The 13,419-nt window shown below is 38.2% G+C and overlaps 1 protein-coding gene across 1 annotated transcript; it reads right to left on the bottom strand.

Annotated features, from left to right (window-relative positions):
* Nucleotides 1-1,813: 1,813 nt before the first annotated feature.
* Nucleotides 1,814-12,719, bottom strand: si:ch211-79k12.1 (uncharacterized protein LOC568891 homolog). Its single transcript, XM_017415261.3, has 7 exons — nt 12,563-12,719; nt 11,851-11,972; nt 10,027-10,243; nt 8,819-8,964; nt 5,966-6,110; nt 3,606-3,750; nt 1,814-2,498 (listed from the first exon to the last, which is right to left on the bottom strand). Exons 1-7 carry the CDS (start codon nt 12,612-12,614, stop codon nt 2,411-2,413), a joined length of 915 nt encoding a protein of 304 aa, XP_017270750.1. The 5' UTR covers nt 12,615-12,719; the 3' UTR covers nt 1,814-2,410.
* Nucleotides 12,720-13,419: the final 700 nt, after the last annotated feature.

The raw sequence follows: 13,419 nt of genomic DNA, 5'->3' as shown, positions 1-13,419 counted from the left end.
TGCAACACATGCAACTGCTTTCTGCCCCCAAGAGTGTTTAACTACCCACAAAAAACCTGTAGTCACACAGTTAAAACTATATTAGCCATGATTATACAAAAGGACAACTAATTGTTTTATATAAAAGTATTTCTGTATACAATCTTTGACTTAAACATAACATTAAACTTAGCCCCGCCCCCTGTCTCTACCAAGTGCTGCACACCAGACAACTAACAGGCTGAAGTAAGTCAGAGTAAAAAGGCTTTCTGTTCATTTATTCACAGAGGTTACATTCTAAATCACTCAGGGAGACATCCAGACAATATATTTTCTTTGTCAGTAAACAAGCATCTGTGTAATGTTTAGTTTTGCTGTCACAGTGTCGTTGGAGTAAAACGTTCAAAATAATTCATCATGTCCAGAGCAGCTCAGACTTCTCCATATCTGTGATCTGGTTAACTAACAGGTCTGACTCATACTGAGACAGAAAGAGACAGAGAATAAAAACTGCAGGAAGTCAGTCATGTTTATTTATTTTTTTTTAATTAATTAACTTGTTTGTCTTCTGATTTTGTTCTGATGTGGAAATTAAAACCATACAGCTGCTCAGTTTAGTGTGTGCTAAGTGAGCATAATTTTTGTCACGTTTTATGTAGATTGTGGCTTTCTAAACTGAGGAAGCACTTACTAAAATTTAATGTGACTATGAAAAGTCAGAAGTTTTACATATTTAAAAAGGTTTTTGCAATTTATGCATTTTATAATATTGCATATGTATTTATTCTATATTAATATCTTTTTCTATTTATGTTATCTTTTTATGATAATAAAAGACTGAATCTATAGAAAATTTTTATTATTAGCTTTGCTCTCTGCAACTGAACCTACAACACGTGACTGGTCTGCAGTTCTGATGGTCTCACCTGTTTTATTCAGGCCTGGTTTTGTTGTCTGTGTGCAGAAAAGTGTTGAACATTTCCATTTTGTGTTTCCATTCCTGGCTTAAGTCATAACCAGGATTTTATTTTAAAGAGTTGGAAAAAGAAACACAAAGAAGTCCTAAAAAATTTCAGCAAAGAGCGGCTGCTGCAGTTGTACAAGAGAGCTTGAATAATCAGTTTAATAACATTATCCGGGCTGTGCTCTGTGGCGCATGCAACAGCTAATGGAGTGTCATTGTTAAACTGCCGCTTTGCCCATTATTAACAACGGTCTACGGTCAACCACACACCGATAATAAAACCACATAAAATCCGACATAACTTCAATGGACAGGCGTAATGAAATTCTCAGCATTATGAGCACGGTTCTGGTAATAAGCAATGGTGGTGCAGCCCAGCGTTAAGGGTTACAAAGCAACAGAGGAGAAAATTAAAACGATGAAGTTGTTGTATATGGTGATTATTTTTTGGATTCAGGGTGCGAGAGTTGGAGATGACTAAATTTAGTTGAGTAAAAGAACAAGCAGCAGCAGCTAACCTGCCGGCTCCTGTAATGGATGGTCAAATTACCTGACTTTATAGTTATTCTTGGAGTGTTAGTCCCAGTGTGTGAATGCATGTGAGGCCGAACTCACTGAAGATGAGTTTTGTACTTCTTGGGAGATAAAATAAGAGACAGGACTGCAGAACATTAAATAAAGATCATTCCCTCAGAGTAAGGTCTCTCCGACTGAAAGGGAAGGTCAGTAAACAAGCTGATGCAAACCCAAGATGGCATGGAATCGAGAAGATGTGCGGTCAAGCGAGCACTCATGTCCGGCTTTCATCAAGTTGTCAATATTCCCCAACCACTTTTGTATCTCTAAAACGGGACAAAATCAATGACACACTTTAGGAGAGTAAATAATATATATATATTTGGAAGCCATTTAATATCAAAGAAATTCAAAGAACAGTTTCAGAGCTCAAAGTGCTTGAGTGCGTCTGCTTTTGGAAAAGAAAAGCTGAGAGAGAGAAACAATCAACAAAAAAAAACCTTGCCCTATCACCCGTGTAGTTAATTTTAAAATAAACAGTGTAGGCTATTACATTTGCAACTGAAGGGAGAGAACAGTATGTGGAAATTTTCCTGCTTTTACAAATACACAAAATTCTTCATCATTGTTTTGCTAAGAATGTAGCTCACCATTTGCCACGCTGCGGAGTAAATGAAAAGAAAATTGCCAAACCTTTCTGTTCAAGATGCATAACTGCAGCTTACACTTACAAGCACAGCTGCTTCAGTATCTATGAAGCAATCATTCGCCCTTCGGTATTTTCGTTATATATACACCCAGTTTATTACTGATTTTGATTTTGTTCTCCAAATAATCCCCCATTGTTGACACATGTATCTCTCTCATTCTTTGGTAACCCACTTCATTTTTTTTCTCTCTTGCTCCAACCTCTTCCTCCCCTTATTCTCATCTTTCCGCCCGCCTATGCTGTCACACCAGGGGCTGGTTGTCAGCGCAGGTGGAGGGAAGGGACTCCACACTTGTTTTGTAGATGGGCTTTTTCTGAGAGCGGTCATCACTAGAGAGAGGAAGAAAGGAAAGAGACACAGGAACATGATTATCAGTTTATCGATCTTGCAGTAGGCACTCAAAAAATATAAGTGAGGAAATTATAGTCTAGAACTGAGCACTGGAGGCACACCTGGCTGGAGATATGAAAGTCAATTATCTTTTCTTTTGCTTTCTGCATTTCTTTGCACACATACACATGGAAGCAGCAATTAATCTGGGAAATCAACCTATTTTTTCACACACCACAAATCCACAGCATTTTATATTCTTTACTAAGACCTTGAGAAAATCTGTAATCAGTTCATATGGAAAAGAGCTTAATGGGTGTACGTATGTAGCTGCATGGAGTCACGGTGTGCATGATTATGCTGTTAACTAATGGCATAATAAAGAGTTCCATTAACTTTCTTACCAGTGCTATTGTCTTTTTTTAACACATACGATACAAATAATTTCACTTGCTAGTAAAAGCCTGTGCTTTTCATATACAAGAAATGGGAACAAGAGTATTGAAAAGGATCAAGGATGTGGTCAAGTGAGTCTGATCTGCAGAGATAGGTTTTAATATTAAGCTTGAAAAATGCTTTTTCAAACCCAACCACCTGCTTCTCCACATGAATGGATTTTAAACAAAAAGTTTGCACTCTCTGAGTGAAATAACCTTGGTTATATCACATAAGGCAGAATGAAATATTGTAGTAATGGCCAAATCTGTACTATAAAGTCAAAATTGCTGGAGGAGATCGAGGAAGTGAGTTAGGGAAAACAGGAAGGTGAATGTGGATAAATAAACATGCACACATTCACCTGCTTTCAAAGACATGGGATCCATCAGGTTTTCAAAGCTGATTTAAGATGCTATTAACAAAAGTGATTTTAAAGTGGCGAGCCAGTATGAGTGCTTATAAAAAGGAAGCAGGGAAGACTTTTAGTAAGAAGACAGCAACTGGACGAATCACCTTCATTTTGGGCTCTTATATGATTAGAATCTAGCTCTTCCTCAAACAAGCTAATCTGACCAGAATAATGAGGGCGTTAAATAGATCTCCTGTTCTTAAAGTCACAAGCACAGGTAAGAAAAATGACCAGACACAATCACTCAAACAGTTCTTACATGGGCCCCTTGCTGGTCCTGACCCGCTTGGCTCTGCGGCACAGGAACACGGTCAGAGAGAGAATGAACACAAGGAGAGAGACTGCTGCGGCCGAGGTCGTCAACCAAAGACGCCCATTTGTAGTCTCATACCAGGCAGCATCCTCTGTGGGACAGACATGAAGGAAAACACGTCTTACACAGAATCCAGAATCAGCACAGCAAAATGCCTCTAGGCAAAGTGTCTCTGGGCACCCCTATGTTTGTTTGTATAAGAAAAAGTTTTTAGTGTTCAGATGAGTCATAGTTTTCAGTGCAGCAATAAGTCTGTATGTCAGAATTTAAAACCAAAAAGGGTTGATTATCCTTTTTATGTGCATGGATTTCTAATTTATACATAATGTTGACAAAAGAGGGATTTTGTGAAACTGGTTTTTGGAGCTGTGGTCAAAGCAAAAGCTAAAACATTAAACTCAAAGTATTTAAAGCAACAAAAAGAAATGCTTTGTCCCTTCCTACACATGTTAAGAGGATTTCTGGGCCTCTGGAGCCATAAAGGTTTACACAAGAAATGTTTGCTTAAGGTTTGTGCAGCGAATGTAGTGCAACTTCAAAAGGACAGCAGAGGTATGGGGTGTTTTCTTATTATAACATCAAGGAAGAGCAAATATTATTCCAATATCTAGACATAACATTAATCGTGACTTCATACCAGAGAAGATGCTGAAGACACTGAAGAGCATACTGACCAATAAGTCCCTGCTGTAGTAATGGGAAAACCAAACCATAATGCACAACTATATCCCGGGGGGTTACATAATTTCTATTGTGGAAGTCACAGAGCATATGAATTGAACTGGAAGAGTGTGTTTGTAATCAGCTGTAAATCAGCAGATATCCCACAAGCCAGTAATAAAGATGATGTAAACAGATGAAGTCTTGTAATTGGAATAGGTATTGTTGAAATGAAAATGTTTGTCTATCTGAAAAGCAATAGCTCATATCTTTTGAGGTGGGGTTCCGTGAACATTTTATGAACACTTGATATCTCGCCTGTTGTGGATAGCTTTTTACACAGTCTTAGTTTGGAGAAGATGTTTAATTTTAACTGGATTGACAAGCTAATGGCTCGTCCAGGTGAGGCTAAAACAGTATTTCGTTGTGGTTTATGCAAATACTGTTTAAAAAACTATGTTGCCTCCAATTTCACATTACGTAGTTCTTTACATAGAACACTGTAGAAAACAAGTTCAATTAACAGCGGCAGCGGCTAGCTATAGCACTCGTTCAGTCTGGGGCACTTTTAGCAGGAATATCAGAATATCTCAGCTAGAATAATAGTGTAGCACAAAACCAGTGTAAAGATTTATAGAACAACACTCACATAAACTGCTATGAAACATATTTTATGTGTTTTAAGGTGGCAGCAATCCAATCTAATCTTGGCCTTGCTTAGATTAGCCATTATCTTGTCAATCTGTTTAAAATTAAATTCTGTTTTTCCAAACTAAGCTTGTGTAAAGAACTATCTACAACAGCTAAGATATCAACTGCTCATAATCTTTTCACAGAACCCCACTTCAAATTATCTGAACTATTCCTTTAAAACAAGCACAGTTTTAGATGAAGACAAATTGTCACTTTGTAGACATCCCTCTACAAAGCAGCACACACGCTCGCTTTTCCATTTTACCGTGTACTATTGTGATATGCTATAATGTAATGTATGTTCTGGTAATCTCAGGGGTGCTTTTAGATCTGTAAGTATTAGGGAGAAATAAAAATAAAATAAAAAATGTCTGAAGTACACTAATGTTTGACTTGATAACTCTGTCAAAAAGAAAACATCAAAGGTCAAGTATAGCCATTAATCCAATTAATTTTTATCTTATCCTTTCAAGTCACTACAGTTCTGCCATTTATTGTGATATTTAATGTGTATTCTGTTCTTTGGTACGATTGCCTTACAAGTTTGACATTTTAAATGCGATTTCATTTCTCACCTTTTCTATCAGATGTGCTTGAATAAATGTATTTCCTTCTCTTTGTTGAAGCATCACTTCCTTTTATTATACTTTCATATCAGTTCTTAACTTTTCTTCTACGTCACATACATTTTAGGTATTAAAGGTTGCACACCTGAAACTGATAACTTTTACCTCATGATGTAAACGCATTTGGCATACCTGACCTTTACTGTGACATTTGAGTGGCTGATAGAAGAACAAATAGATTAGAGGTTTTTTTTTGTCATTTGACTGAATTCCCCCACAGTTATAAAGAAAGCTCCAAGTATTTTTCAGAAAGAGGAAGTGGTGTACAGCATCTGCACGCTTACTGCAAAGGACAATGAGCCTTAACAAGGTGAAGGCTTGTCTTACCGGGCAGAACGGTGATGGTGACGGTGCGCTTCTTGTTGAGGGACTCCACCGAAGGATGCTTAACCATACAAGTGTACTGTCCTTCATCCTGCGCACTCACCTTCTTCAGTGTCAGAGTAGAGGAAGGCAAGATCCAGTCGTCACCCTGTGAGGAATGGACAAGAGTGGGGAAAAGGTGGTATTTTTGGTCAGGTTGTTAACAGCCCTGCAGGAATATAAATTAAAAGTGATGGAGAGCATGTGAGAGTGGTTGACAAAGGGAAGGAAACACAGGGAGATCAGGCCCAAACTGTGTGGCAAAAGATGAGATAAACAAGCAGTAAGGGAGCAGAAAGTATATATATATTTGGTGTTCTGTGGTGAGAGAGACAATGGGGAATAGTAAATAAGAACAAGATAGCAAGAAAATTGAAAACTGGTGGGTGGACAAAGAAACAAAAACATATCTGCTGGTGTGTGGGCCCTTGTGAGAGCAGTCCCACAAGTCTTAAATGAAGTCTATTTACCTGAGCACTAATCCCAATGAATGAGCATGCATCGACACAAGTCAATAACCCAGATAACAGCATCATCCGCAAAGAATGATGCTGCAGCAACACACTGTTAACACAACCCGTAATGAGATGGCAGGAGAGCAAGATGAATTGTTGACACAGAAATAGCAATACTATTATGAGATAGAGCCCAACATGGGAGGAAACAAATAATAGGCCAAACACAACGATTGGAAAACAAATGAATGTGGAGGAGGACGTTTAAAAAAAAGAAAAAAGACAACAGCAAAGAAAAATAAAAAAACATTACACCATGCAAATGATTTGGCTCTTGGGAGTTGTAGTTCCTGCCAAGAAAGTCCATTTCAGTTTGAATGGATCTGAATTAAGAGGATTTCCCATAAAGGCCAGGTCTGGCCAAAGCAGCATTTTGTATGCAAATCCACTGGCTCGAAAGGCAGTATGCAGTTTCTGCCTCTGTCCTGCTGTCATTTGTCTGGGCCAAAGCGCTCACGGCGCCTGTCTGTCAAAATGGGCCACTTTCTGCCTCACATCAACTCCTGTCTAACACACACACAGAAAAATCCACTTGTCAACCAGAAATATTGACATTATATCACTTCCTATTATTGATCTATTGTATTTTCAATAAAGTGTTATTAAAATGGATCATTATTAGTTTTTTGTTTTAAACGACCGCACTAACCAGATGAGAGTTAATGACAAAAGCTCTTCATGCAATCATGTGGAGGACAAATGGTGTTAGTGTCGTGACAAGGCCGCTGAATTGGATTTGAACTTGTAGGCCCATTTAAAACCCAGGATTAGTGGTGACCCTTTAACAAGCAAAATAATCCTGAGCCAACTCATCAAGACAAGAACAAAAGGGGAAAACAAAAACGAGGAAATACAGTCCAAACATTCCTTGAAGAAATGCATGTCACCCGAGGATTTCAGTTTTAGACTGAAACCATCTTAAGCTGAGGAGGGGGGAGGGTTACAGCCATTTTGGTCAAACCTAGAAAATGACCGTTATGTGGGATCTCTTGTGAAATGGTGAGATCTTGTGAGATTTGTTAGAGCTCAGAGTATTTGATGGGAATGACTGTCAGCTACTACCTACACAACATTTAGCTCAGTATCTGTACAATTAACTGAGTTATAGTCATTTCTGTGTTGGCTGATGTCAATTAGCTGTGGCAGCCATCTTGAATTAGGCTGATTCCAAATGGTAATCAGTTGTAGATGTACACTGTATGATTGTTTTCTGAAAGTTTTATTAAAATCCATCCAGTGGTGCCCGAGATATTTTGCTAACAGTTGATTTGAGTTGATTTCAACAGTTCAAAATAGATCTTATTCGATCAGTTAGTGCTTACAGTATGCTTTACTGATGAGTCTCAGCTACTAACCCACCAATTTTGAGCTCAATATCTTGTCTGAGTCATGGCCATTTTAATGTTTGCTAAGTTTGCTTATCTGTGGCAGCCATCTTGATTGGGACTGACTCGAAAATTTAGTTAGATATAGATGTTTATCCAGTGAATAGTTTTTAAAAGCTTCCTTAAAATCGGCCCCCTGGTACATGACATATTTTACTATCAGTGCAGACAAATGAACACACACATGCACACAGACACGGGCGTAACCATTATCACTCTGCCTTCAGCGATGAGCGATAACTAAGCAATGACATCTGCCTTCCTTAAAGTGCTCTCCCTGCTACGTGCTTTCAGCAGTGATGATTTAGGCAGTACCTTGAAAGTGCACCTCATCTCATCACCTGACTAATCAAGTTCTTCTTGTTCTACATGCCAGCTGACACTCTGGCATTTTACACCAAGACATCTTAATTTCCCTTCAGAAACGCTTTCTTAGTTCAGTGAGGAAGGCCGAGTTGAATTATTCAATGCCAGTTAACCAAACACTAAAAAAAATAATTAGAAATCTATCCACATAATTGTTTTCAGGTTGACTGGTTCTTGTCTAGACCTCATTAAACTATTAATCCTCTGTAAGTGGGCAAGCTGCAATTCCCAGCGAGAGGTGAGGCTAAGCCAACCAGTCACTTAAATACAGAGCGCTCCCTTCGTGGAGGGGATAGAGAGATGACAGGAAGAGGAAATAAAGAGGCTTGAAAAAGTCGTGAAAAAGAAACAGAGATGTGTTGGAAGATGGGAGACAATTAAGAGAATGCTTGAACAAAGACGAGAGGCCAGCGGAGACCTGGTGAGGCTGGATTGGGATGGTAAAAAAATAAAGAGGTCGCATGGAGGGATGGGATTAACAAAGAGAATGAGGAGTTTCCAGAAGCCTAATTAGGACACAACTGCTGTGCACAGACCCGAGGCGTTCTCACCTCTTTCTGCCAGTAGTATTCCGGCTCCTCTGATGAGCTAGCATGGCACTTCACCACTACGTCATCTCCGAGTCGCACCTTCAGCTCCCCTGGGACACCCAGGTATCTGCTGTAGCCTTCCGAAAACAGCGTTGGCTCCCTCATATCTGAACCAGCGTGCAGACGAGAAAGCATGATCAGGCATTAATGAGGCAGGTAATTTAATGCACGCTGAGATAACCTCTTGGAGCATTTGGGGGCGTGACTAAACATATGTTTGCAGCTGTAGCATCTGGTAAACAATCAGATCTTTGAAGAATACTTGAAGCAGAGGCTTAACAATGAATGCCTCCGATTGGTTCAGACTGTAACAAGCAATCAATAGTAATGATGATAGGCTTCATCTTATCGAAGTCTTTAGAGAGGCAATGTTGTGAATAATGGCTCATTTTCTCTACCATCTCAATAGATGGCCCCCATCCATGCAGCCCTCTGTCTCCTTCCGTCCTACAGCTCATTCTAATCTTTTCCTCTTATTGATTCCTCCCATGAGGCTGCGGAGCCTATCAAACAGCGCCAGGGTCGATATGACGGCCACCAAAAAGACAGAGGACACTAAAAATCTGACCAGCTATACGACAGATAACAATTCATGCAGCTATCACAGTGGATCGTAGTTTCACAAGCCTTACCAACGGAGAGTGTCTTTGTTTGCGTGGAGGGCAGAATAAAAATGAGTCATCTTTTCTTAGGTAACAATATTTGCATTTAATCTTTATTATTTGTTGTCATTTTTGTGTACTCTCCCCAGCAGCCTTCAAAAGCTATGTTTAGTTTTATTAATTATTTATGTATTTTTCTATCCCTCACTGTGAAGAAAGCTGTGTCTACAGAGTCTGGATGATGGTTTAAACCTCCCGCTGGTTGTAAATATGAGAAAATAGGTTTCAGACTCTTTCTGTTTAGTCTTCTAGCCAAGGCTATTTGCACACATATGAGAACACATGAAAAAACAGAGCTTTCAGTTTGTCACCTTTCCTTCTGAAAGCAAAATTCAGATGCACAATTGTGTCACATATTTCTCTAAGTTACTCTTTAACTAACTTACATGAAACATTTACAGCATTAACATCTAAGGTTTAATTATTGGTCAAAAAGAAATACAGAGGCTTATTTATGTTCGGGGAGCTTCGACGCAGCACCCTTTCATGTCGAAACTTAAAACTTACACTGGACTTTGAAGGTCAGCGGCTGGGAGGCGTTGTCTGGAGCCGTCACATTGTCATTGTTCGACACACAGCGGAAAGCCACTCCAGAGTACATCTTCGGGTAGGAAATATCCAGACGGCCGCTGTTCTCCTCCTCTATGTCTTCTGACCATCTTTCTGAGTAGCAATACCAACGCCTCATTCTTGACCCCCAAACTCTATGCCAAGATTGTGAGTACTGGTTCAGAAAAACACACACAAAAAAAAAGAGCAAGAATTAAAGAAAGACTTACATTTCAAAACACATAAACTCCACTGCAAATTGAAGTAGCAGTACATTAGGACTGTTATACTAGACAGAGTACATATAAAAGAGCTATTTTTAGAAATACATATTTGATCAATGTTGAAGATGTTAGAATAACCCTGCAGAGTCTTCTGTGGAGTAAAGCACTTACTGCACGAACGCAGGTTGTCATTATATCCACAAACGTGAGAGCAATGCAATAAAAGTGCATAAACAAGAAACCCATTAACGTCACTGCATTCATTAAAGTGAAAATGCTTTGTGGGGACTAATTAATCAAACTTTTACAGTCATTTTGAAAAACTTAGATGTTAAATCCTTCAGGCTGAAAGAAACAAAGTAGTCTTGCCTGTTATCAGCAAACAGTTTAACAGTCAGCAACTATGATTGATGCATATAGATAACAAATCTGGGAAGGCAACATTATTTTAGCAACATAATGAATGTTGGCTTGGAGGTATAATGTGCTAAACAAACCTTACCGTTAGACAAACCTGTTACCACTGACAACGTGGTATATAATGAAACAAAGTACAAAAAGAAGACCTTGAACTGTTTTAACAATTTGCTACATTTCTATACAAAATGGTTCTCCTGCCACCCCAGCAAAATGAAAATAAAACTGTATCATAATATACAATGGAAATTCAGTGTTTGAGCAATATTTTTCACACTGTGGCATTGCATTTTTTTCTATTCTTACAGTATATTTTTCATGTTATAACAAAATACTTATTAATCCTGTTATATTGTGATATTTTTTGATGTTGGAACAATAAGATATCACATGATGTTTTGTTTTAAAACAGGGCGAGTATGTATCTTATGATGTGAAAGCATTTAGCTATAAAGGGAAAATGATAGTGTTCGGAAAACAAAACTTATCACGCTATTACGTGATATAGTTGGAATTTATTTTTGCAGTAGCAGCAATATACTTCAAGCATTTTCAGTTCAGAAATTAAAGAGTGAAAAATAATATGACTTTGTCATTCTCTAAAACATGTTGATTTCATCAAATTCAAAATTAGCATACATTTTTCAGAACATGACCAAATTTAACAAAATAAATATCATCTCTGTACTAGTTTCCGATACTTTTAGGGTTTACTTGAGTACTGCATGCTGTTGTAGGTGCGTCTGTATTCTACTAATATCAACACCAACAAGTTTTATGGAAACTGGGTTGCAATCTACAGGTAGGATCACATAATATTAATGTAGGGAACAAAGTGGTGGATTAAACTTTACACTGCTTCAAAAACACCTCACTGCTTTAAAACAGCTCAGACCTTTTTATTAGATAACTACGCATGTGGGGAGAGGTGCTGCAAATTAGTTACAGCATTTCATGTGACAGAACTTGTCATGATGGGTGCACTATCAGGCTACAACAAAAAAATAACACTGTCTACAACTGATATTAGCTTGTTTTAAGTTATTTGAATGTGTTACAATTTTTTCTTCACGCCATAGAGGTTTGTTCTCCGTTTTTGAAATGCGTCACAAGCCCCCACTGAAAACGCCCCAGGACTCACTGGATGTTGGTACTCAAAGTGGACCTGGGTGACATTGAGGTCAGAATCCGTGTAGAGGCATTCCAGTGTGACCGGCTCTCCCTCCAGAATCGTCCCAGTTGGGCCTTTAATCACCAACGTTGCTGCGCGTGGACAGACAGAAATCCAGAGTATTGATCACAGTATGAATGGGCATATAAAATTAGAGAGGGAACTCTGAAGGCATCATTATCTAAACATTATGTTGGTGTTTGTCTCAGGCTCCTGCTGAAACCTGCACTCACCTTGATCACATGACCAACAACATATTTGCGTGCTGAGAGATTAACTTTCAGTCTTTCACTTTCAGAAGAAGACATTTTACATATATTTTTACTATATAATCACTAAACATGATTCTATATTTTGTTTACATAAAAGATTTAAACCTTTTTGTGCTTATTAAGAGTTTCTAGATGATTCTACTTGTATTTCCTGTTTTTGTCTGCCTGTTGTAACCACCAGGGAAAACCCAGTCTTAACTGAAAACAAAGTGCTTCCTTTTACTAAACAGTTGAACTTCGACACTCAAGCAGATAAACAAGCAAAAACTGCAACAAAGCTAAGGCTGTGTATTAAAAACAAAAATCATCAGGCTATTAAAACAATATCTCATTTACAAATAATAATAAAAAAGCATTCGGGTCGTTGAGGCAGTTGTGAAACAGTTCATAAAAAATGTAAACATATTTACCAAAGGTGACATGAATCAGGGCCACCACCGCAGCAACCAGAAGGGCTTTCATAGCTGTGAGAAATCGCTTCAATATGAGAGTCTTGAAGTTCTGCTCTGCGTCTAAACAGAAATGAAAGTTTCCTCAGTATTAGTAGATCACATTGTGGGTGTGGCTTTCTGTTTTATTTTCATGTTAAGGAAGCGTGTTCAAACTACTTGGATATTTCTGCGGGTTTTGCGCATCAATTTCATTTTATAAACGAAAATAAATTTAAGTAAACAAGCCAAGCATTTATAAAGCTTCAACTAAGGTGTCATGTCTCAGTTTTTGCTGATCTGCACGTCTGAGCGAGGTATTGTTATGGAGGTTAAATGCTCCAATGATTAAAGGTTTTGCTGGCGCGTCATTTGTATCCAAACGGATCCACAGCCGAAATGTTTTGCGCTCTTGTTGCGCTCTTGTTGTGAAGTTCTGGGTTTTCCTCTGGATGTTCAGAAGAATTTGAAACTACCACGGGATGTTGTGGTGTGGTGTAAGTAATACCAAAGAAGCCAACATTTTACGCTCCATTAGCACTGATCTTTCACTTTTAAACAGCAGATTCTCAATAAACATACTATTTTGCGCTGACAGGTTTACTTTTTTTTCCCCTTTTTATTTTTTTTGGCTTATATCATTGTGTTACTATTACTATTCTTTCGCTTTGTAAATAAAAAAACTCTGAAAATCCAACTTTAATGCATTACAGGTGCTGGTCATAAAATTAGAATATCATGAAAAAGTAGATTGATTTCAGTAATTCCATTTAAAAAGTGAAACTTGTATATTATATTCATACATTACATACAAACTCATATATTTCAAATGTTTATTT

This window comes from Kryptolebias marmoratus, linkage group LG16 (genome assembly GCF_001649575.2).
Source record: "Kryptolebias marmoratus isolate JLee-2015 linkage group LG16, ASM164957v2, whole genome shotgun sequence".
NCBI lineage: Eukaryota > Metazoa > Chordata > Actinopteri > Cyprinodontiformes > Rivulidae > Kryptolebias > Kryptolebias marmoratus.
Note: the sequence above shows the minus strand (reverse complement) of the source record. Positions and strands in the feature narration are given on the sequence as shown.